General features: G+C 37.0%; 1 protein-coding gene across 18 annotated transcripts in view; it reads right to left on the minus strand.

Moving 5' to 3' along the window:
* The window catches only part of LOC127968944 (supervillin), an 81662-nt gene that overhangs the window by 12221 nt on the left and 43617 nt on the right, over window positions 1–25824 (minus strand). For 4 of the 18 annotated variants that reach the window (XM_052570436.1, XM_052570435.1, XM_052570433.1 and 1 more), the window contains exons 3-20: window positions 25676–25761; window positions 22784–22844; window positions 21776–21924; window positions 20893–21577; window positions 16012–16782; window positions 14805–14839; window positions 13801–13865; window positions 12840–12976; window positions 10247–10532; window positions 7651–8026; window positions 6551–6773; window positions 5463–5595; window positions 3122–3190; window positions 1555–1723; window positions 1323–1418; window positions 1070–1156; window positions 793–970; window positions 477–649 (exon numbers count right to left, since the gene is read on the minus strand). In XM_052570436.1, coding sequence (XP_052426396.1) covers window positions 477–649; window positions 793–970; window positions 1070–1156; window positions 1323–1418; window positions 1555–1723; window positions 3122–3190; window positions 5463–5595; window positions 6551–6773; window positions 7651–8026; window positions 10247–10532; window positions 12840–12976; window positions 13801–13865; window positions 14805–14839; window positions 16012–16782; window positions 20893–21577; window positions 21776–21924; window positions 22784–22844; window positions 25676–25761 — 3779 coding nt within the window. Of the gene's footprint in view, window positions 1–476; window positions 650–792; window positions 971–1069; window positions 1157–1322; window positions 1419–1554; window positions 1724–2172; window positions 2224–3121; window positions 3191–3984; window positions 4033–5462; window positions 5596–6550; window positions 6774–7650; window positions 8027–9243; window positions 9340–10246; window positions 10533–11442; window positions 11539–12839; window positions 12977–13800; window positions 13866–14804; window positions 14840–15360; window positions 15529–16011; window positions 16783–20039; window positions 20136–20892; window positions 21578–21775; window positions 21925–22783; window positions 22845–25104; window positions 25169–25675; window positions 25762–25824 lie in introns of those variants that run through there. The other 14 variants (XM_052570430.1, XM_052570422.1, XM_052570426.1 and 11 more) reach the window with 12 other exon arrangements.

The following is a 25824-nucleotide window of genomic DNA, read 5'->3' on the forward strand; positions in this document are numbered from 1 at the left end:
TTTGTACTTTTGACCGAATTGCCTAGCAACTTTTATGATGGCTGTTGTTTTTGTAATTAAAAAATAATAGTTAATAATAATTAATAATAATTAATAAATAATAGTAGTACTTAGTATTAGGAAACTGTGTGTCTGTGTTCGTGATGGTGATTTTAGTTACATTGTTCCGCCATCAGAAGGCGACAAGAGAAGGTTTTTACGAGTCAGCAGAAAAGACTTTACAACTGAAAAATACTTAAGTGCAGTTTTGAGCAAGGAAGTTATTTTTACTTTAAAAAAGCTTGTATGCAGCCAACAAATGCATCGAACTGTGCTGTCATCAAAAATCACCCTTAACAGATGAAAGGATAGATCAAAGCCTATATGCAGCCATATTTCACTTCTACCAGTGTGATATTGCTAATATAAATGTGCATATTTAAAAGAAAGGGGATCATAAACTGAGTAGTCCAATTCTACAGCCTTCAATCACTCACTCTTTTCCTGTTTCATCCGCTTGCTCTCCAGAAGGCCGATATTCAGTCTCTGTTCTGTGTACTCATGTCTGATGTCCTCCCGAACGGCCAGCTTTTTTAGAGGGTTTTTGGATGACTGAACGTTTCTGGTTGGCCGTACTGCACGCTTGTGCTGCACCATGTCTGAAGTCAACCTAAAATAAAAAAACATTTATTTGTCAAGCTATAAATAAACTAATTAATATTCTAAAACAAAAAAATGGCTGTTTGTACAGGGACGACTTCAACATCCACTTTTAGCTCCACAATTGCTCCACAATATTTCTTTTGGCTTTACCTGGGCAACTGCACTCCAAAAATGGCATCAAAATCCTCATTGATTTCCACCCCGCTAGTGATCTTGGCCATATCCTCTGTGTGTCTATAAAACTTATTGAAGATCTCATCATCCACAGTCATGACCTCTTTAACAGACTTCTCTGTGACTGCAATCGTGGATTCTTGAAGTCCTAAAACTAAGAAATGTATAAAAACATTAAGAATAAACTAAAAGTTGATATCGGAGAAAATGTAACATCTTTAAAGTTCATTACATATTCTCTTATCACACTCACCTTTATTATTGAGCCGACCAAGGAATGACTCCAACTTTTCCAGTTTCTTGTCGGACTCCAGCTTCATGTCCTGTCTTACTTCTATCTCTGCTTAAGAAAATACAGCAGTGATTATAACTATATATACACGCACATAGGACATATAAAAAAATATAACAGTTACTATAGAAAGAGAACAGAAAATACAAGGGGGAAAAAAAGGGTAGAGGGACCAGGAAATTATACAAGCTGGACTTGAATATGAGCTTCTCACCTTCATGTGGCTTTGAGATGGTATGGGAGGCATTCTTGTTTTTAGAGGACACAGGGGACAGCACTGGATTTGTGAGAACAGAAGGGGCTGCCAGACCTGGTTTGGAGAAAACACAAATGTTACAAAACAAAACTATATGCATCAAAACTATATAACCACCTAGTACAAAAATACATTAAAAAGTCTCAATTTATGTCACTGTTCTGAAGCAATATGTGCATTTTTCAATTACCTTTTTTAACCATACGTCCAGCCACTGTAAACTGAGTGGAGTCATTGAATGCTCCGTAACCTTTGGCCTTCCAGGCATCCTCTTGTGCGGTGATGAGCTGCAAGCGTTCCTGAATAGACATCTCGGTTCGTTCAATCTGCTGACCCTCCTCCACCTCATTTCCCATCCTCTGAGATCACAAATAAGAAAATAAATAAGCATTTACATCAATGTCAGGGTGAACCATGTTCTCACACTTTCATTTAAATATCTTTTTAATCTAAAGGTGATGCTTTGCTGATAAACATTATTTTTTTACAAAAGTAGTGAGAGAATCAACACATCTCAAAAGATTAAGCCAAGAAAAAAAAAACTCAAATAAAATTGTGAAAGGAGCTTTCAGTATACACACTTAGGCACCATTTTCCTAACATTAACCTGGAAACAAACCAAACTGAAAGCATCTAAAATATACAGAAAATTCATATGTAGTCAAACTAGCTAGTTGTTTACTCCAAAAAAGACACCAAATACAACACAACAAAAACACTTAACATACATGTGTTTACATACATTACAACAAGTCTTATTGTTGTGTTATGGAGGAATAGTGGATGTGTGTTTGGGGGTGAGAGGCACCTTCCGTCTCCAGGGGTGACGCTCATCCACCTGCACGGGCAGGGGGGTAGCCTTCACACGGAGGGAAGAGCAGGAAGACAGATGGGAGGAATGAGGGATGAGAAAAGAATGGAAAGAAAGGATAAAAGGTGAGAGGATGCATGCTAGACTAAAGAGGCTCCTATGAATAGACATAGGAGGGTGATTCTTCACTGCACCGCTGACCTGCTACTCCTTGTTTGGTCAAACAGAATTATATAGGCATGTTTGTATCCAGTTGGGCAAGATAATGAAGATGGTAGAAAGATTTATACAGGCCTAAAGGTTTAAGCACTAAGTGAAGTATATAAAATGTATTTTAAAAAAGACACAACGTTATTTAAAGATCAAGAGTTTAAGAGTTAATTAGTAGAAGACAAGAATCTGTCAAGAAGACAAGAACTGAGAGTGCCATTCAAATTAATCCAAGAAATACAAGGAGGCAATTTCTTAGACTTCAAGAAATACTTGTACATATGTTGTGCACTGTTACACTGTGCAGAATATAAATGAGTTACAGTAGTAACAATTGTTTACCTTTAAGTAAAAAAAAAAAGTATGTGTACACTTATAAACTAAAAACAAAGTAAAAGGATGTTCCCTGAAGCCAGATGTTTTTTTTTTATATATATATATAATTATATTTCTTCTTTTTGTTTTGTTACCATTTATGTACATAACTTTGTTACAAGTATAAGACAGGTAAAATATACAGGCAATGAACTGCCATCCCTGAAACACTGCACCTGTATTTTGTAAGATGGACTTTGTCTGGTCTGACATGTTTTTCTTAACCATACATTTAAAAGGATTTTGTATGAGGCAGAAAGCAAAATTGGGGGAAAAAATATATTAGTGGTCAAAAGAGGGTAGCTGTCAGTATCAGAGGGTGGAATGAAGAGGATAGTTTACATTGGGTGTTTTTGCTCACCTTGGGAAGGATTGCTATTTGATCCAGTGGTTCAGAGGCACACGAAAAGGAGGAGGAAAAGACAGGATCCTACAGACAGTACAGAGAGGGAAAGCAAGACAAAAGAGGGAGAGACATGAAAAAACAGGAGGGAATGAAGAGGAAGTCCAAGGGACAGGCAGCAGGCAGGTGACACTGGTCTGGTCTTAGACAAAATGTCACCTCTAAATAACCACATGACAAGACAAAGTAATTTTCTACAATGCTATGGTCAAATCTAAAATACAACACACAATCACCATCCTTGTACAACCACCTTGAATCTAATGATGCTGAAATCATTCTCCAACTATGCTGTCAATCAAGCAGTTTCAAGAGAAACCCTAATGGAAAGTACTGGAATGAAATAAAATAAGTGGGCAGATGCAGTACTTTAAATAAATCACAAATTCACTGGCTCATCAAGCTGTCATTTATTGATACCATCACTGTGTAAAATGTGTGACTTTGGCTACAGGCTTTCAGTTAGCTTAATCTATAAGAGTGGTTGAACAAGGCAATTAATACCACATTGTAACCGTGAAGTCACCATTGGGTAAAATGACAAAGCCAACACAATGGCTGTTCAAATAAAATATGAAATAAACTTTTAAATTTCAGAACACATAACGTCACCATGGTAGCAATGTGAGAGGAACAAGCAGATACAAATCACCACCACAAGCAACTGGGTAATCCTGAATTAACAACATGATCCGAAACACCATGACAGCACACTGACATCACCGTGATTAAAGGATTAAACACAAAAAAGAAACCAGAACCCCCTTGCACACTGGCTATACCCATGCTAAGCTTGTTAGCACAGTGGCTAACAGCCTTACCCAAAGTTGATCAGACACGGCAAAGTCATCAATCATCATCCCATCATCCTACAAAAAGGGGTAAATGAACAGGGGAGAGATTATCCCCTACTAAAAGTTTGGATACTGAATTTAACCTTTAATCTGGTTACAGTGAAGAATAAACATGTTTATTATGCAGTCTGATGATGCTACCCGAGTTATTTCTAATAATAAAGTAACTCGGATTGAGATTCTCAATATTAAAACGCTACTCATATTATAAGTTGACTAATTTGTTAAATCAGCAAGAAAAACTGTAGTACCATTTGGTCTACAAGTATTAAAGTCACAATGAAACGGAATACAACTGAATATTTTCTCCCATATTTACATGTACACCTGAGTCAAGCGATGGATTGAATGGAGGCAGATCTGAATACGAGCTTGCAGTTTATTGTGAGAAATGAAAGGGTTAAGTAGACTAAGTGATTTGAGACTATCTGCGTACAGTACATCACCACAAGATCACAGGAAGACTTAAACACTGATGAAAGAAGATCTTGTAAATAAATTGTTGTTGAATCTGATCTGCCAGATCTTCAGCTAAGTATTGGCTCTAATGATAGCTAATCTCCTATGCTGAATTTAGTAATAAGTGATTTTATAAGAAAATCACATTACAGAATTAATGCAACCTGAAGATATCAAAACCCTGCAAGTGAAGTAAATAATCTAGAGAATAAATCCAAACAGAGAAAGGCATGTAAAACCTCACCACATCCCCCAACGTTTTAGAGAATTAGCATCAAGCATGCAATGTTTTGAAACATGTTTTATTATAATAATAATAAAAAAAGCATGCATTTAAGTAGTGGACTAGCAGAAAGACAGAGATTATGCAGGTAAAGAACACATACATGTACTGTATCAAACATACAAATAATCCAGAACTCTTTACTAGAAAAATTATGTACACGTTCATGATGACCATGTGATCTCTAACAGCCCTTTTTTTCCAGTCACAATATATTAAGAGTGCATAAATAATACCTCTAATTTGATGATTTCTAAACATCATTAACAATCAGACTACACTATTTAAAAGTAAATAAATTAGCTAGCTCTGAGCAAACTTGTTTGCCATAGAGATTGCGTCAGATTAGAACTCAAGTTTCACACAGAAGCAAATTAAATAAATTTGAAAAACAACTGAAAAGTGACCCTTGCACACCACAAAACCATGCTAACAGAAAGGACAGAATAAAGTGAAATGATACAAGATAAGAAAACAATGACTAGCACAAACCCTTCTCTGTTTAGAGTTACTCAACTGCACAAAGGCCAATTCTAAACTGAAATGCTGGACTATGCAACAAATGCAAACTAAACTACTTATCCACAAAATAAACGAGTTGCATGATATTTGCTCTTCATCAACTGGAATTGATAATACAAGATGTTCCAATATACCTATGACCTGTACAGTCAGCTGAGACAGTTCATGGTTCAGAGGTTACCTTCTTCTTGAAGCTCTGCTCCACTTCCCATAGCTGGGCGTGTCTTTCAGACACAGCGACCTTCACCACATCCTGTTTTTTATTTATCCTGTTCTTCCAGTCTTCCTCTCCACTCTTCTTCAACAGTTCCAGCCTGCGAGACACAATGATGGGTCATCATCAATTCTTGAAAAGATCTTAAAATCTCATATACACTTAAATGCCTGAAATTAATTTTGTAGATGCATTTACTAATTAATAATTGTGTAGACTTTTATTTCTTGACAAAAACATCTACTGGATGAGAAGGACCAGATAGTGAAGCAGCTGACAGGAGCCAAGCATGCTTGGGAACTCCTTCAATACTGTTGAAAAGCAATCCAGAATATATGAATATATACATATATACATACACGTACACATACACACACACACACACACACACACAAATAGGTTTATTGAAGAACAAATAGGTGTGTTGAAACTTTTGACTGGGATTGTGTAACTACACATTCATGACAAACATAAATTTCTTCTGCAAATAAATTTATCTTTGTGGAAAAGTTAAAAAACAACAATAAACAGGAATTGCCCATATGAGTGGTTTTCATTTTGTCATTAATCAATTTTAATAACTTGCATCAGCTTGCTTCCTATGGCAACAGACAGTTGCCTACACAATACTTTGATCTTAAACCGGACACAGTAATACAGCTCTTACAAAACTAAAACCAAACTATACAGAGTTATACACAATATACTGTTACACGGAACTGGAATATGCTTTATTTTCTCTTCTAATATCTGTCCTCCTCCATCTGTGTAATTGCTGTCAGACCACAACACAAGGACGCAGTCAGATGGCACGAAGACATTACAACAGCATCATTACTATCGACAATGACCTATTTTATAGTCAAAAATGTTGTGTAAGGACTTGGAGCATCTGATGTTTCCATTTCTAATGTAATTTTTCTCCCAGCTCTCATTCTAAATAGAATTGAACTGACATATATATTCAGAATACACAATGTAACCCACCACATCATAAAATTAACAAACTATTCAAAAGATGTCATTTTGGATATTTAATGCTTTCATATACGCACCTCTCTTTGATGGACATCTGTCGGGTAGACATGATGTCTGAGAACTTGTCTCCCTCCTCTGGTTTAAAGTCAGTCTCCTGCTCGTCTTCTCTCCTGTTGTCCTCTGAGAGGTGTCCAGTAGACTCAGCGTGTGCGTGCGGTGCGAGAGAGCTGCTCCGTAAAGAGGATGAGCCCTGCGATACAGCTGCTGCTGCACGTACTGTGGCTGTGTGAACAGGAAGATCTGTTAAACACAGATACAGGAAAGGGTTAGAGCAGCCTCAGTGATTCAATCAATAACAGCTCACTGACAGGCGGAGCCACCAGACACATACAAACAAAGCCATACTCTCTCACACACACTCCGTCCTGTCATGAGTTGATGCTCACTTGAGCATGTGAACACGCATAGTAAAACTGATGAAAATGTAACACAGGAAATGAGTGTCAGTTTCTAAGCATAAAAGGAAGCTTTGTTGCTCATGCTGTGGCCATGTGGCTCAGACAGACATCTTTCTGTCTTTTCAAATGGGGAAAAGTTTAAAACCACCAGCTGAATGACAGACACCAAACAGGAAGACTCTACAGAACTGACGCACATCAGCAAATGTACAGCAGACACTGCAGGAAGCCTTCATAACAAGCCATCCTTGATAAAACAGTATATGACTGTGCGAATTGTAAGAATATATATATATATTTTTTTAATTAATTTATTTATTTATTTTTTGAGATTGAACCGTCAAATCAGAACCTTGGGGTAAGATTTTTTTTTTATAATATTGATTATTTAGACAATGTTTTTATTCCATTTGTGTGACCTTAATTACATTAATTTAAAAATATCACTGACACTTTTTAAAGAAATCTATTTCTCTATATAGATCCATCAATTTCCCCTAAGAATAGAATCTATTGGGTGATGGGTCACCAACCTGTACATGTTTCACTGTATTTGTCTAACTATATATATCAGTGTCTGTGCACTGTTCTTACAGTGAGCATCTTGCCATATTATTAACTAGGAAAGATAAGAGTTAAATAACAATACCTTGAAGTACAGAAACGTATGAGAAGATGTGCCAGTTAAAAAACACATCACCTATATCTATATTCTTTACCTGACATGGCTGCCTTTGACTTGTGCTCTCCATCTGTTACTAAAGGGTCTTGAGAGGTCACCAGAGCCTCATTGTGCCCTTTATACTCCTCCCAGTCACTAGCCGGTTGAGCGTGTGGTGTCTGTTTCATGCACTCTGGAGAGGGGTGTTTCCTCTTCCCCATGTTCAATAACTGCTTTTCTCCTTGGGCCGCCTCTGGGCTCTGATGAGCAGCTTGAGGTTGATACGGTGGGGAGAGGGTCTTCTCATAGTAGGCAGGGCCAGATACATTGGGCATGGTCAGATGGATGTCACCAGCATGTTCAGTGGAAACGGTTGAGGATCTCAGGGCCGAGGTAGAGGTGGATGCAAAACAAGCTCCACCTGCAGGCTGCAGCTACAAGAGTGCAATAAAAGAGAAGGATCAAGAGTTTCAGCAGAAAAGGGAAAGGATAGGAGATTTCAGAGTGAGCAATATGAGAAAGAGAAAGATTAGAGCAAAGAGAGAGGGATGGGATGAGAACAAAAAGTGAGTCAGCATGGGCAGGAAACAGCACATTCATCAACAGTTCATCAGCAGACACACGTCAATCATGCTGACTAATCAGAGGCTGACTTATTGCATTTCCTGTAACTGAAAGGCAAGCATCAAATCAGCCAATAACAAAACAATTCACAAAGCCATGCCCTTTATATACTGAACCCGACTGTTCCCATCATGCCCTCAGAAACAGACACTAAGTCACATACACAATCAATTATATTTAACACTACTGTGATACAGTTGTGGTGTCCATTTAGAATAAGATCATCGAAAAGTAAATATAGAAATGAACAATAATGAATAGAGGTGGGCAGTATGTGGGAAATTGTACTTCAAAGCAGCAGTGTATTTTTGCAGTGGGAAAACAACAAACTACCTCTATCTTTTTTAATAACATTTTGCTTTACAATACAATTTGGTTTGTTGGGTTATACTGCTTTTTCACCAGAAGCAACCACCCCAGAGTTTTCAATTGGGCCAAGACTCGATCAGGTGATGTAAGCACATTTACTCTGTTCTGATATGTCTAAATGGATCAAACTAAGGGAGAAAGCACATGTGAGAAAGCCCTAAAAATGGGCTATAATAATAATAGTCTATAGTGATTAGAAATAGTTCTTTCTTCATTATACACACATTCCAGTGTGCATTTGCCACAATTTTTCCATGCTTCGTCTTTCTCTAATCACAGAAAGCAAAACACACTACAGCAAATTTCTTTGCAGAATAACCCAGCACTAATGATGTTTATACATGAAACACAATAAACAGACAAAACATCATATCTGTTACATTTCTCAACCCCATTTCAAAAGCACATAAAGACTGCGAAGCCTGTACTTGAACTACCAGCAATCTGGAACTACATTCACAAACAGAAGCATTTACCTCCATGCCTTCTTTGAAATTGTACGTTCATCTAAGCAAGATGCTTAAACGAAATGCCAGAATTTAGCCTACTGGCACATATTGACATATATGCTCAAGCATTAGGACAACTGCTTCTAAGACACGGGACATTGGTTTTACTGCAGGCTGAGTAAAACCTTGGTTTCTACAAAATATCATACGGTTCTAGAGGACTCTGGTATCCTCACATGTTCCAGATCACTCAGAAGCTCTGAGAACTCCGATTCCTCGTCAAACATCTCAGAATCAGAATCATCCTGCATCAGAGACAAACCTCTTTAAATGTTCAATCATATGTGTCTGTGCGCGTAGAACTAAGATTGATTACATTTCTGTGGATGCAATACTTCAACATATGTCCAATAAACTTAAATCAGGGTACACAGTAAGATTGGGCGATATGTACAAAAATATAATAACAATATCGCTAAATATTTCGATAAGAAAATAATCAGTAGACCTATTAAAAATGTGAAAGTCTAACGACACAATATAAAATGTATGGTTATTATCGATTAACTGAAAAAAAAAAAAAAACACATCGTTGTTGTGTATCTAGGTGTTGACTATTAAATCAACAACAAAAAAAACCCATCACATTAGCTTTCAAAAGTTTGCTAAAAGATTGTTAGGGACGTACTTTAATCCCTCACAGACTCAATTTCCCTTTTTATAAAGTGAAATGCAACATAAAATAGGTGGAAAACAAGACATGAATGGTAGTAAAGCAACGCAACTTTTGCTGTAGGTCACAACAATGACAATATTACAAATATAATGCATCTGATTTCATTCACGCTACACATTAATACTATACAGAACATCATTTTCAAAGTTAAGTATGAAAAGTAAGTATTAAAAACTAAAAAAGTACCTACTCAGAGTATGTAATTCCAGGATCAGCCTGTGACTTCTTAACCCCAGATTTCTCACTTGCTTTATAGCTTAATTTTTTTAGTCTTTCTCTTGTCCTCCAGTATTTAACTGACATACACTATAAATGGCCAAAAGCATGTGCACACCCAAAAGATCACACTCATAGGTGCTTAATTTAATGGCCAGTCATGATTCATGATTTAGATTACACAATGAGTAATGCACTGAACTAATGCACTAATTCTTCACTGAATAAGTGTTTAATGAAGATACAGAAATGTTACATACCTGTTCAACCTCTCCTAGTGTGATTGGCTGAGTCTTGTAGCGGGCATTACTTCTGCGTGACCGAGTGTCTCCCCTGGCCCGAGGGCCGTGGCTGGACGGCTGTGCCAGGCGGTTGAAGAGTGCCATCTTCTCTGCCAGACTGAGCGTGGATAGATCTGGCTCCTCTAGGCCATCCTCCTCTGGAGATGCATGGTGAGCTCGACTTGTCTCCACTGTCTCCTGAGCCAGCCGAACCTCTCTGGCCTGCTCTCTCACTATGGAGCTCTGCTGGGATGAAGCCTGCAAGCTGTAGGGCACATCAACACCAGACAATGTGTTTCATATTAATTCCATTATAATCACCTGTAAGGCTGGGCTGCATTACTGTATTTATCATATATAATTATAATAATACTGAAGAATCACAACATTTTGTGTAAATAACTACTTGCATAAACGTGGATTAAACACACGTGGCATGCATAGAATATACAAGCAATCGTGATTCATGTTACAGTATGAATAAAGCTAGATAACATTTTGGAAGTGTTGTTCATTCAGCAGTCCAATTATAAACACAAATGAATTAATGTATGTATGAAACATTTTCAATGACAAAAAAAAAAAATTCTTCATATTAAGATCACAGTAGCATGAGCAGATAAAAGGTCATGCAGTTTATCTGCTCAACATGTTGCTGATGAAGCAAGAAAACACAAGTGACATGACTCAAATCCCTCCAAGCAATGTGTCATACTTTTACAACTAATTCAGACACATTTAACAACTGCTAACTTTTCATGACCTTAAAAAATATTAATAACATATATTACAGCTCAACACAAGTCAGTGATGATCAGGAGATTCATGAAAATGTGGGTGTGCTTTTGAAATTCTCACTCTTAATTCTAGTAATGTAAACTAATGATCTGTATTGGACTGATCCTTAATTTGACTTTTACAAGTTGTACATAAACATTTTTGAAGCATGATTTACAGGAAAAATGTATCTTGTTTTTTATCCTTTATCATGTTTATTTTAAATTGTAATGACATTTCACAATACAAAAGTTGAGTACTTTTCTCATGATGCATGAATCTAAAGAAATTGTTGAACATGCAAGCTCTCAGTGACAAACATTAGTACTGATAAGAGTGACCATGCCTGTATTACACACACACGCTCATGGGAGTGTCTGTATGTGTGTCCTGGGTACCTGGATTTGGTCACAGAGCTGCTGACTAGAGTGGGCCTAGGAACACTCGTTACAGAGGTATGTACAGTCACGGACTGTGACAAATGGCCAGGGACACTTTAAACCACACAGAGCAGAAGGAACGAAACAGAGACACAGGGAAAAACTGAAGAAAACAGATCATAGCTACACACACCACACAGAAGAAAAGGAAGGGATAGAATGTAAAACAGTGTACAGTACATACTTCTGTTCTATTCTATTTACAGCACACTTGTACATAGACTGACATTTTTGTTTATAAATACATATATATGCACAGTGGTGTAGTGGTGTCTGCTGGAGAAGTGGGTATATTTTTAATTTATGTCCCCATTTGTTTTTTTAAGTGGCCCAGCAAAGGATAAATTGCCTGTGTGTTAAACAGTGATGTAAGATTAGTCTTGCATATTTAGTTCACTCAAAAATGGGCCAGTAGTATTTGCATATTTTCAATAACTTCTGCTACTTGACTTCACGGAGTGAGGATCATTATGAAATTAATATTAGCCAAAAAAGAGGTGCAGATTTTACAATAAATAATTAAAATGTAAAATATTGTATAGACTGCAACAATTAACACTTTGCCAGAACCTCAAGTACACAAGCTATTTTGTTTAGTTATCTGTAGGAGGATCATGATCTCTATTTGATATAGAAATAAAAAATAAAAAAATAAAAACATTTTCCAGAATTGTTTCTCCCATGGCATACAGTGAAGGGCAAATAGTAAACCCCCTAATTCCCCCATACTTTTTTACAATTTATTTATAAACTATATAATGCAACACAAAACTTGTTTAGAGAATTTTTTATGCAATTAAGCACTGGTCAAGCTGCAATATCAAACAGGACCACATGGAATAACAAAAAGATCACGATACCTACTGACTTGACCTGATTGTACAGGCTACTATAAGGATCCATTCAAAATTGAAAAAAAAAAAAAAACACCTTCAGGCTTCTGCATTGTCCATTATAAAACACTCGTATTTTTAAGCCAAACCAAACATAGACTCTTCTTGCATTCACGTGATTTGTCAAGAACAGAGGCGGGCACAGGCGCAATCATCAATCAAATTTAAAGGGAAGCCGGCGCATCCTGAAAACATCACTGTCTTTACTGGGTATATTTAGGAAATATTTGCATTTATTCACATGCGATTTGATTAGCTAGTCATGGTGGACTGTTATGATTTTGTCTAATGCAGGACACTACAGAATGATGCGCATTTCAAAAACATAAAAAAAAAAATTAAGACCAACATTTATATCTTGCCAAATTTTGAAACTAACAAATGTAAAAAAGTGATTTTTTTTTTTGTGTGTGTGTGTTCTCAACTTGAATTATTGAACACGTCACATGCTATAAAACTTACGTAGCAGCAATGACCACTTCCTCTGAGGTGACGGGTTGAGTGCGGGAGCGATCCTGTCCTCTCCTCAGCCTGCGTTCAACAGCAGGGTTACGGCTCCATGCCTTCAAAACTGAACCATCTGAGGTCTTTTCAAGCTCCTAAGTAACAGGAAGGCTTTGAATGAAAGCTTTGCACAATAACTTCTAACAAAATAAACACTCAAATGCTGCATTTGACTGAGGAACTTTACTAGCTTGTTCAAGATATCACATGTTTTTCCTTTAAGTCAGGTTTCTATTAGATTCACTAAATTGTGTTGATGGTCACAATTGGCTATTTCCTGGAGTTTTAAATGTCATATCTGTGGAATGTGCATGTTTGCATTATGTGTGAATTTAGGGGTAATGGACTGAGGGGTGTCCTCTTTACACAACTGCTGGAATTAATAAGCATGTACAACCACAGACAGACAAGTTTTGTTCCAAAAATAAGAAAACTGAAAGTTTAAGATAGATTGCTAGTCATCAATCTTGTGCTGGACTATATCTAAGAGAGAACTGAATGTGTGTGTATGTGTGTGTGTGGAGGGGGAATTTTCATTCAGATGGCAGAATGATTAACAGTCATGTTTTGTTCCACGCTGAAAAGTTACAACTGAATATTGTGCTATTTAATTTAAAATGCAGAACTTCTCTCAATATTGGTTTGTTAAGCACTTGCTGTGTTTATTAGAGCATCAAATAGTTAGCTTAGACACCATTGGAATCAACAGAGCTGTGGCTGATTCTTATGTGCACTTCATGTAAGGGACAATATTTGTGTGGTCTGCATAACCATTTGCAGGGTTGTGGCCAACACAGAGTGTTTCGAATAAGCCACTTAAAAAGCTTTTGGTTAGGATGCCGTCTTTATAGACAGTAGAAAGGAAGCAGCCCACTTTCAGGGTTTGGAACAGAAGCACAGACACTCGAACACCACATACCCTGAAAAGAGAGCGCTTGGCGGCTACACTCAGCTTTGCTCGCTCATCCAACTTCTCTTCATCCACTGCAAAAACACAGGAAGAAAAGAATGAGTCAGAAGCCTTTTCATGAGAACTATTTCATTAAACCCCAAGACTTTCAGAGGACAAACACAATGCTAAACACATGGTAGAAAGATTACATAAGCAAATTTCTGCTTCTCTACTTTGAGTTCACAAAGGAAACCTTAAATAAGACACAGCAGGTGGAAATAAATGCTTTACATCTTTCAAATGCAGCATATTATATTAAAATATGCTCTTATATAAATTGTGACATTATTTATGCAACACTCAAATGGACAGTTCGCCCAAAAAAGAAAATCTGTCACCATTTACTCACCATGTTGCTTCAAACTCATAGAATTTTGGTTAATCTTCAAAATACAAATTAGGTTATTTTTAATTAGGAAGTTCAGGAAACCAAAACTTAGATTCATGTGTCATTAAGTTTCATTAAAATATCTTAATTTGCATTGTTTCAAAGATTTACCAAATTTTAATGTTAAATGATCAAATACTATTTATTTATTTTTTACATCTTGCTCAAGGCACAACTTTAACTGTTGAAAATGTTAGGGTCAGCATTAATTCAGCATATTTTTATTCAGCAAGGATGCATTAGACTGATTTATATTCCCAAATAAATGCTGTTCTTTGCAGAAGTGTTGCAATGGTTTACAACAAATTTATTAAGCAACACATTTGTTTCAACACATCTGTTTCAATAATTGTATGTACTATCAGCATGTCTGCACACATAGGAAACTAATGTAACAGTTTTGTAATGTTATTGTGTCATCCTGCCCCATCACAAAATGTGTATACATAAGCCAGACAGCAACTTAAGGTGGCTAGCGTGACTTTCTATTTTAAAAATGACACAAAAGCAAAATATGCTATACTAAACCTTCAGTGATAACACCGAATGTGTTGCGTAAACAAAAAAAAAAAAAAAAACTTACCTTCAGGGCTCAGTGGTTCAGGGCTTAGATGAGACCTAAAGGGAACAAAAGTTAAAAACTTAAAAAAGGGTTACAATTAAGCATCAAATAATTTGGGATTTTAAAATGATTTGGTCAACCAGCTGACTTGCAATAGTGCAAGCAGACAAAAGCAGCAGCAGCGTTAAGAAAAAGAGAATCAGGAAAATACACAAAGCAGCTAAAGGGAAAGTGCAGAAAACATAATCAGGCTTTATTAATCCACAGTGTTTGACAGAATTATAGATTTTGCAACATGCTACAGAAACAGAAGAGAAAAAAAAAAGACAACAAAGAGCCTTTCATAAAAACCACTGACCAAACCTTTGGATTAGAATCCAATTCACATAAAAACAGTATACAGTGTGTTAAAGGAGTAAAATTATTTAGTGAGCCAAAAGCTTACTTAAAGTAACCAGTGCATACATACAGTGCAATCTGGGTTTAGTTTTCTGCACATCAATTGTAATTTTTAATTTGCACTCCAGGACAACTATATATACACAATATCGTGCATAAAACTACTCAAAATGCCTACCGGTCCGACTGTTCACGCTCAGTTGATGTGATAGGCTGTGTTCTAAACCTCTCAGATGTCTTTCTATTCTCAGTAGGACATATATACCGCAAAGGGCGACGAGATGAGCGATCTTTGACTCTCTCACTTCTCCAGGGTGCATGTGTATCTGGAGGCACCTCTTCTGCCCTATTATGTCACAAAGCATGACTGAACGAGGCAGCATTGTAGAATGGCAGGTGCACAGGCAAAATGCTAAAGCTGGATGAATATTTCATCTAAGCATCCTCACAGTGGGTTAAACTAACTAATGAAACCCCTACAAACATAAAAAGTGGTTAAGAATTATTTTGTCAGCAAAACTAACATAAATACACAATAATTCTGTAGAAATACAAAGCTGCCAAGCCAATGTAAGACAGACAGACAGGTAGAAATGGTTAATTATAACGGACAAATTGCGCACTAGACAAGCCAAGCAGCATGATGGCTGAAAGAATAGAGCATTAAAATCTGCTGGTCAACTTTGAATGAGTGATTCCACTATGTCTCTTCTAACATTTCATTATCAAAAGTAGTTACATAAGATGAGATTTTGATTAACGGCATGTTAATCATCAATGTTAGATAATGTTAGTTAGTCGACAAAATGATAAATGTACCACCACATACAGTTCAGCTTTCCGGGGACTCGCAACACTTTCCAGGTAGGTGTGGCGAAGTTGGGCAACTGAAACCCTTGCATCATGGGATAGGTGATCACCATTGAGCACTTTCTCTTGAGGGGCGGGCTCTCTGATTGGATTCTGGATGGTATTCTGTTGGACATTTCCAATATTTCCAAACATATATCTCCCACTGGAGGTCTGGATTGGGGGGTAGCAGTTAGCTTCAGCTCTTCTATGGGCCTCTCGAGCTCTTGTTTGCATAGACTCTGTGGCCTGAAGTCGGGACACATGCTCTGTGTAAACCTCCCTTCTTGACTGACCTCCACAGCGCCCTCTGGGGTCATCTGCAATATTCTCCCTTCTGTGCAGACTGATGCCTGGGTTTACCTCTACGTTGTCGGTACTTCCTTGGCACGGGTCTTCAGTGCTCCGTTCTTTCCGACGAATTTCAGAAGGTAAAACTGCCTTCCTGCTCCGCAGCAGCCCCACTGTTCTCACATCCTGTTTTCCCTCTGGTTCAAGCATTTCTTGAGTCTCTTGTTTATGCCTGGAACCAGATTCGCTGCCCATAGAGAAGTAGCTCTGGCTCCCCAAGTCACGGCGTTCCTCTTGTCCAGGATGTGTAAGCCGCTGTTTGGCTGGAGCATCAGGTAGGTTGCGATTGTGAGGGAGATATCGAGGGTATGATTGGGGAAACTGGTTGTGTGCAGGTCCTTCTGTAGTTTGACCCCTGTGAAATGGCTCGTCACGGGCCAGTCTCTCCCTAACTCGGATTCTTCAGAAGAAGAGAAAAGGGTTGGTTACTTAGACTTAAGAGATATTAACGGACTCTGCAAAAGAAGAAATAAAAAACAGGACCATTTCATGGCCCTGGAAGTGAGTGGAAGCAAGAAATTCTGATCCATCCAAAACAACCCAAGCCACAGAACCAGTAGAAGTGGTTTGCGTTTTTTAGAATGTGGTTAAACAGCAAATTTGACAGTGTTTGGAATAAAATATAAAACATTGAGACACTAAAAGTGTGCATCAAAGTTGATGTTTTCAGTGGTTGGAATAATGAGAAACATGTTGCGCTTACTGTAACAAAGATCAAGCAGCAAAACAACAACTGAAACATACTGAAATAATCTCAAAATAGTGATTATAGTCAAAATATCATCAATAAAAGATCAGTCTATTGAATCAGAGGCGTCTCTGTGATTCCTGATTACAGATCCTGAAATCCCAAACTTTTATAGGCAACTATATTTTCATGCTTGAGCCATTTATACGGTTATGAAAAATACTGTGAAAATTAAGAAAACGTTTGCAAAAATAAATAAGCTTTAATACAATTAAATTTTATGGGCAATTTTATGTTATTATTGCTATGCATAATTACAAAACCATTAAAGGAATAGTTCACCTAAAAGTGACAATTTTTCTAACCCTCACGTCGTTCCAACGACAAAAGAAAATATATTAAAGAATTTTGAAGAACCCAACAAAACAAATAATTTACGAAATTATTTACTAAATAAATACTACAATGGGGACGACATGAGGAGGAGTACATGACAAAATTTCCATTTTGGGGTGACCTATCCCTTCAAATAATTGGCAAATGGAAAATATCTGCAGTGTAGCATAAATAAATCTGAAGAGAGAGAAAAAAAAAGTTTAAATCAAATATATATATATATATATATATATATATATATATATATATATATATATATATATATATATATATATATATATATATATATATAAATTAACCATGGCCCCCGACTTCCTTAGAGCCTCCTGGGGTTCCACAAAACCCAGTTCGAATAGCTCTGCTTCATATGACAAATGACTGAAAAGAAACAAGAGATTCTGCATAGAGAATACTGAATAAGCTTTTCTGTGAACTGTAGAAAAACTTAAACCATTTTGATACATAAAGATGATTTCTCCCTTATATATTATCTTATAAATTTATAGCTATGGACATCTCTACAAACCAGCTAATTTTACACAACACAGCATTCCATTACATGATGGATGAAAAAGGTTTGCTGATAAACTAGCTGGCTTTGTAATGACTGGTTCTTTATGTTAGGTCAGCAGAATCAAAGCTATCAGCAGGGGGAGGCAAAAGACTCTCTCATCCAAAAGCTTTAGCAGTCATTGCACTACCAGTGAAGGGACTTATAATCACAAAGAAAATTCCTATAACCCTTTTAAAATGTCTGTTTGACATAGATTTACACTCTTTGAGTCCATCTCTTCCATCTCCACCTCTTAACATTAATGCTTGGTTTCCATCCGCTCAGAGCCATAATACTGTTAAAAACAGAAGTTAGCAAACAATTCAACCATCCTCTACACATCACTCTTTTATGAGTTCTATCCCACACTACTCTAGTGGATAAAAGCGGTTTCTCCTGAAGCGAGCTTGACAGCTGCCATCTACACACTCACACTTGAGTTTCACATATGGTACCATGTACTCTGTTGAGCTCCTCTGGATCCCTGTTTAAGTGAAACCATGCACTAAACTCTGTAACTGTTGAGTCATGTGAACTGTTTTTAACCTTCTCCAAGCAGACTGTATTTTCAAGGCTGAAAAATGTCTCTAAAAATATATAGCCAAGAGATATGGTACACAAAATGAAAAATAAAGTATTTTAAAAAAGTACATGCAAATATGAACACAGAAGTTTATTAACTTAAAGTCTGTGTTTACAATAAGACCAGTATCACGTATTTAAATATCTAAATAAAATTTAATGTAGACTTTAAATGCAAATTCATGGCAGTTGAACATTAACTCAGAAAGCATCTACATCTCATACTCATTGATCACTATAACAATAGGAAACCATATTTTTTAGAAGGTTATGATTGTGTTAATACTCTGTAGATCCTTTTTCAGAGGAAGTGGAGAGCACATCCTTCTATATTTCCCTCTACAAGTCTTCTATCTACATTGGGTTTGTTATGGCAGCAGATAAGGAATTGCAAAAGAGAAATATGTCCATATTGTAAAATAAAACACTAGTATTCTCTGGAAGAACTTCTAAGAATATGAGAATGAAAGCACAGGGAAAGAATAGAAGAAGAAAAAAAGATGGGAACACAATTTGCATGTGAAATGATTCCCAGCAAACTTGGCTCTAGTGTTTTGCATGACTAATCAAGTTATCACACTCTCCATTTGGCATATTGAGCTAATGCAGGCCAAATGATCTGCATTTACATTCTTGTCGAGTTTGGTGACTCATAGCTTAAAAATGTTCTTTTCCACCACAATACCACAAACTCAAACATGTCACACTTGATTCAGCCAGGTACTGAAATACAATACAAGGACAATAACTGCCATATAGGGATAAACCACACACACACAAAGTAACTGGATCTGCCTGAAGAATATTAGCAAGAGTTAAGAGCAAACTGCAGCAAGAAGTCTAAACGTTCAATGACCAAATACAAACCCACAGCACTCATTATCAGCGTGGATGGGATGGGTGGTAGAAATGTGTGCGAGGATGGCCACTTTGTTACGGAAATGATAGGCCCAACTCAAAACCACTCCCTGAGCCCTCTTCCTTGCTGGTTCCAAATAACCTGACTGACTAACCAGCCCTCATGGTCCCTGGCCAGGTTGCTACTATGATCCTATAAGAAGAAAACAGTCACGTAGGCCTAATTTACAATTTTGTGTTCCAGTCTTCCAGGCTAAGTTTGGTCCCTTGTAGGGATGTGAAATATTTAGCATTTGCGACTTATTATCGCAACTGTTGTTTTAATGATATGCAAGTTATATTGAGTATGTCACTCACTTTGCAAAATAGAAACAAAAACACATCTTGAAAGTCCAGACTGCATGATGAAGCCTATTGAAATGCAGTCAGAATGCCCCAATAATTCAAGTTATGAAAACTTCCATGTTTGGGTTTCTGTTTTTAGGACTAGAGATGGTTTGAGATAGGGCCATGAGGTTAGGTGGGACCACTGTTAAGTGAAGGGTGTCAAACACACCCATAAATCCCAAACGTATGGTACCTGGAAGGCCAGTTGATCGGAGAGAGGGTGTCTCCTTCTGAATCAGTCTGAAGTGACCACTGGTTTGTTGACTGATCCGTTTGTTGACTACAGGAGCTGAATTAGTTGAGAAATGCCCAAAAGAGTGAACCACTCAATAGTTTAGTTTTTATGCTTCGAGAGAAGGGAAAAACAATTCTTCTTCTTCAAAAAAAAAAAAAAAAAAAAAAAAAAGTATAATAAAATAAATAATAAACTGGGGAAAAAACTAGGTTCCTGAAAAGAAAGTAGGGCCTCAAATAAGTTATGAAAATTGAGCTCGGCCTGCTGGGAACAGGGTTTTAAAGGCCAAGTCCTCATTTGTTCACATTAACTAACCAATCAAACTTTATACTGACATTATAAAAGTGCTTTGGGTATTTCCTGAATATCATTCTTTATCATATTAATTTGCAATTTTTTGGCTTGGCTTGAAGTTGGGGATTTTAATTCTGCTGGAATCATTTGCAGGTTAATTTGGCACGCACTTTAATTCCAATGCGTCACACAGAGCACTGACCCATGCCATAAAGAAACAAATGCCAAAGGACAGTAAAGGTCAATGCTAATGGATAATGGTTCATAGTGAACAGAGCCCACCCATCTTTAGGGAGCTGTTAAAACATTCAAAACAGTACGCAAGCCAAATCCAGCATATTGACGGCTTTCTTTTGGGGAAAATACCTGTGAAAGACAGATTCAGGGGGATACCAGCCAACATTCTTTCCAAGAAAGGAAAGAGTAAGTGAAGGAAAATAAGACAACGATATATAAATATACTACTAGGTGACTCTAAGATAAAAAAAGAAACCTCTATCATGCTGAGAACACTCACCCGTGTCTTTGGAGGATGTTGTGAGCCTGCTGCTCAATAAACAGATCACCAGGAGATGCTCCCTGTTTTGGAGATGGCATCATGGCCCTTCGGCCTGCATTAGGCGAGCTGGGAACCCCCATCGCCCCGGGTTCCTTCCCTGGGACCCTGGCAGACCCTGATACATCCATATATGCAGATGGGTCAGGTGCAACCCCTCCAACTCCATGCAATCTATCCCGCTCCTTTGCCCTCCTCTGGTTCTCCAGATTCATCATCCTCTCGCGCTCGGATATGGACTCTGTGTGATCACGGGTATACTCTGGATCGCTGTGAATGTGTGAACTGGCCCTGTCTACATGATGGCTGGGGGTGTAAGCATTATGCTCCATTCCATCTCCTCCTACTATCTTCGACCTATGATGTCGGTCTGAGCCGTCGGGCTCTCTGGAGGTTTTGGAGTAGCGAGCCGTATAGTCAGTCTCCAACTCCTGATCTAGAGAGATGCCATAGCGCTCTGCTAGCTGACGGCGCCGTTCTGCCTTGTACCGTGCGATCCTTTCGGCTTTAGAGTCCAGCTCTGCTACATGAGTACAGCCAGTGCTATAGACAGTCTCTGGTTGGACTGTGTGGGTTCTGGACTGAACCTCTGCACTGTGCAGATTTGGGAAGTTTGGGTCATTTTTGCCATAGTGCTGAAGAGAAACTGCAAAGAGAGAGGTAAAGAAAGATAAAACAGTTTATACTGAATCAGTTTGTCTAAACTTTTATAATCAACTCCAACCTATCTTTGCTGTACTGATATGCAACCTTATAATACAGATGCTTAATGCACATTATTCCTCAATCATGTTATAGGTGAGTGAACGATTCAAAGTATAAAAATATTAAGCACAGTTCTCACCTGTACAGGGGTCACAGGTGTCTGCAGCACGGGTATATCTTGGAGTGTCCTCCTCTAGCATTCGATTGGTAACTAGACCGTCACAGCCTGGGAGATTTTGGAGAACATCACTATCGAATCCCTCCAGACGTCTTGCAATTCGCTCTTTCCTATAAACAGGAGTTGTACAAGGGCATATTGCGCAGGCGCAAAACACACAAGATAGTTTGCCATTTGCTGTAGTCTGTACGGTGTGTTTGAGCGCAGTTCTTTGGTCCGACGTAGCCAAACACAAGATGACAACACTGTCGGTTGTTGTCGACGCAATTCTTTGAAGTCGACTTGGTGTGTCCCTAGCACTTTAGTATAGGGACCATTTTTCACTATTAATTAGTAGCTTATTAGCATGCCTATTATTAACATATTGGCTGTTTATTAGCACTTATAAAGCATTTAATCTACATAACCAGATTCAACATTTCTAATCATACCCAATGCTTAAACTTATTATTTAAAAGCAGCACATTAGGAGTTTACTGAGAGAAAAGTCATAGTTAATGGTTTGTTAATAGTGAGAATTTGAACTGAAAGTTGTGAACAAAAAAACAATTGCTTGTGAAAAAACAATACTTTTTTTTTTGTGGTTTTCCATATATTTTATACTTTTGTTACTTTTATACAGTACCAATCAAAAGTTTAGATTCCGTTAGAAATATATATATATATATATATATATATATATTTTATTTTTGAAGGAAGCCTTTAGTGCTCACAAAGGCTACGTGTATTTGATAGAAGAAAAAAAATAACATTAATAACCCCTAGCTTTTAAATCATAGTGTACACATTTATTACACATTATTCAGTCATTGTGTTTTTTTTTGTTTTTTTTTTATGTATGCTACTTTAATTCTGTTTAAGAGCTTGAAACGTGTTGAAAGGGAAATTAAATTGTGCTGACAATTTTTTTTTAACCTGTATAAACTGAACTTTGGCTGTGCATGCTTTGAGAATGATTTAACTTCTCACCTGTTCATGTCCCAACTCTGACTCGAGCTTACACTCTCAAAACGTTTCCTTAATTCTGAGACTAAAAAAAAAAAAAAAAAAAAAAAGAGAAAAAGAAAAGCAAAGTGAGAATGGACCGGTAAAATAATGATCTCTCAGAAGAACAATTAAATCTATAAAACCACTAGAAATACTAGAATTTAGTAAAGAGTATTCTGTATTTGTTATATTCAGAAAAGAAACAAGTAGAGCTTACTGTATACTGCAAGATAAATAACATTTCACACCACATGAGGACAGTCTAATCTTTACATAGTGTAGCTTTGCACACTAGTGTTTAATACCAAGTCTTGTTTCATGATGAATTTGATGTATTACCCTCACAGGCATGTACAGCAGCATCTTACACCTGCTTAATTCTGAGAACTCTTTGGCAACACTATTATTTTCCTACAGTAAGACCTAACAATGAGTGGTAGGCATAAAAATGCCAATATTTTTTTTCCAAATAAAATAAATTATCCTTATATAGTATTGCTTCCAGTGTCACCAAGTATACTGCCATGTAGCTACAGTGACACAATTCCAATAATACTTGAGGAGACAAAAGTCCAGTGTGTTATCTAAAACAAAAGCTGCTTACAGTCATCTGCCATTAGCTAGGAGCATGGCTGACTGGCTAAACACAAAAGTTAGCCAATCATAGGTGCATCCTCAGTGAATGTTGTTTCAGCTGTAGCCATGGAAATATGACACTTAACTGTGTTCGGTCACCAGAAGACTGAGAAGTGATTGAGAGGAGACTCATCATGGGCTAATGTGTACACACGGCACACTTGTTTTTAACAATGCTTCCCCAGCCTGGTCTCTCTGGGATTCAAAGCAAAGTTCTTAGCGATGCAATGAAGACACAGGGCAGGTTTGTTCCCACAGGGCAGGATTTCGCTTTCTGTAACATGTAGTCAAGTAACAGACTTTTTAAGACCTTTTTAAGACCAAGTAAAAAATAAATAAAGGAATAAATTGAACCGAACACAATACAATAATTCAAAATAGTCTTTAAATGTAAATATGTAGCAGCTTGTATATCTTGTTGATATTGGAAAAATGTTCAACCAATCTCTATTTTTTATTCATATTTCTTTGTATTCATTTATTTGTTCAAGGTTTGAATATCTCTGCTCCCTACCAATAGTAGTTTTCCAGCGCAAATGTCTAAAGATCCTTAAATTATATGCATTTACTTGAGACACAAACTGACAAAATAGTAAGTTTTATGAAAAATGTATCAAAATGAACTGTTTGATTAAAACATTAACAAAAATCTGCCTCAGAAAAACAAATTCAGCTTAATTTTCAAATACTTGTTCTTTTTTTTTTTTTTTTACACATTAACTCTCTCAATCTTGATTGAAGGATTTTTGTATTGGAAAACAAAACAAAAATACTAAGGAAGGACTAAGGATTCTTTTTTTTTTTTTTTTTTTTTTTTTTGCAGCACATATAATGACAAGCCTACATTTCTGATACAAGATCTTTTTAGGCCTTAATTTGTGGAAGGGCTACTTAAGACTTAAGTCCAAGAACATATATTTCAAGGTGTCAAAGAAAAATTCGTTATATTTATCTTATTTTTATTCATTTATTAGACACTCCAATATATTTTAAGTAACACAGCGAGAGCGTTTGTTATGTCATGTTTTAAATCAAGTTCCCACTTGTAAAGTGGGGAAGAACAAACAGCATTATAGAACTGACATAAGACAGACCACGATTCTAACAAGCCAGGATTACACAATTATAAGAGCTTCGTGCAAGCAAAACGAATGGGGGACATAAAATAACTAAAATATACAAAGTTTTAGCCAAGAATAATCACTGTCAGCTTTCTGAAAGGAGAACACCTACTGTGACCTGCAAATTTACAACACACACATACTAAAAAACTAATGGAAACAATGTGGACTTGATTTCATCCATCAGGAATTAATCGTAGGTGAAAAGTGGGTGTTATGCACTAAAATGGAGCCAAACCAAATGTGAGTTTACTAAAACAAATGTCTAAACTGCTATTTGGCTAGCAAATAAATAACAAATAGCCTGTGTGATGTCAGTGGACAATTACAAGCACAATAAATTGTTCACAATAAGACCAGGCAAAAACATTTAGAAATCAATTTAGTTTTTTTTAAGCAATAAAAATATGCTTAAATTCAATTCAAAATATGCGTTAAAAAAGTCTGTTAAGAGCCCGAGAACACGTATAAGCCCACTGGCAGCATTTGTAAAAACTAAAAGACAGAACACGACTTAAAAATGCAAAAATGTATTTTGGTGCTTACCAGAAGAAAGCTTCTCCTTCGAGAGCTCCACAAAATCATGTTCAACCATTTTCTGAATTGAATTTCAGTGCAAACACATTTACAAAGTATCTTTGCACTCTCTTTCACACAACTGTCACATGTTTCAGGGCCAGTAAGCAAGAGAACTTGCCCAACAACAGGTGGCCCCCAGCAGACCAAATATAGGTCATCAACACCCCCCGCCAACCCCCAACCCAATGACCTCCATGTGTCCAGGAACCATCAAAACAATGCTAATTGAAAGAACATACAGTCTGGTAAACTTTAATCAAGGCACTAGCATTATATACTTTTTTCACTTGCCATTATAGCAGATTGTTGTTGTCTAATGTGAATACAGAATGTCTTATGTGACTATATCAGGAAAAGACACCCTAAAATGAAATGGGCTTAAGAGCTACAGATCATTTAGTGTTCAAATCAAGTCAAGTGAATCTTTCTAAGTTTGTGACAGAGCTCGTGGCTCCTGGTTTAGTGAGAGTCTAACTGAACTGATATAATAGTCATGATAAAGAACCACGCAGCGAGTGTTGGTGTATACTGTACTTACCCTTAGGTGAATTTCCCAGCAGACTGACATGTAATTCTTTGCTGGTTCCCTCGTCTTTCTCTTCAAACAAGAACTCTTTCTGGAAGCTGGAAAAGAAAGAGAAACCAGCTTTAAATTTCAATACATTTTGCATATAATCTTTATAACAG

The sequence above is a fragment of the Carassius gibelio genome, chromosome B12, assembly GCF_023724105.1.
Source record: "Carassius gibelio isolate Cgi1373 ecotype wild population from Czech Republic chromosome B12, carGib1.2-hapl.c, whole genome shotgun sequence".
NCBI lineage: Eukaryota > Metazoa > Chordata > Actinopteri > Cypriniformes > Cyprinidae > Carassius > Carassius gibelio.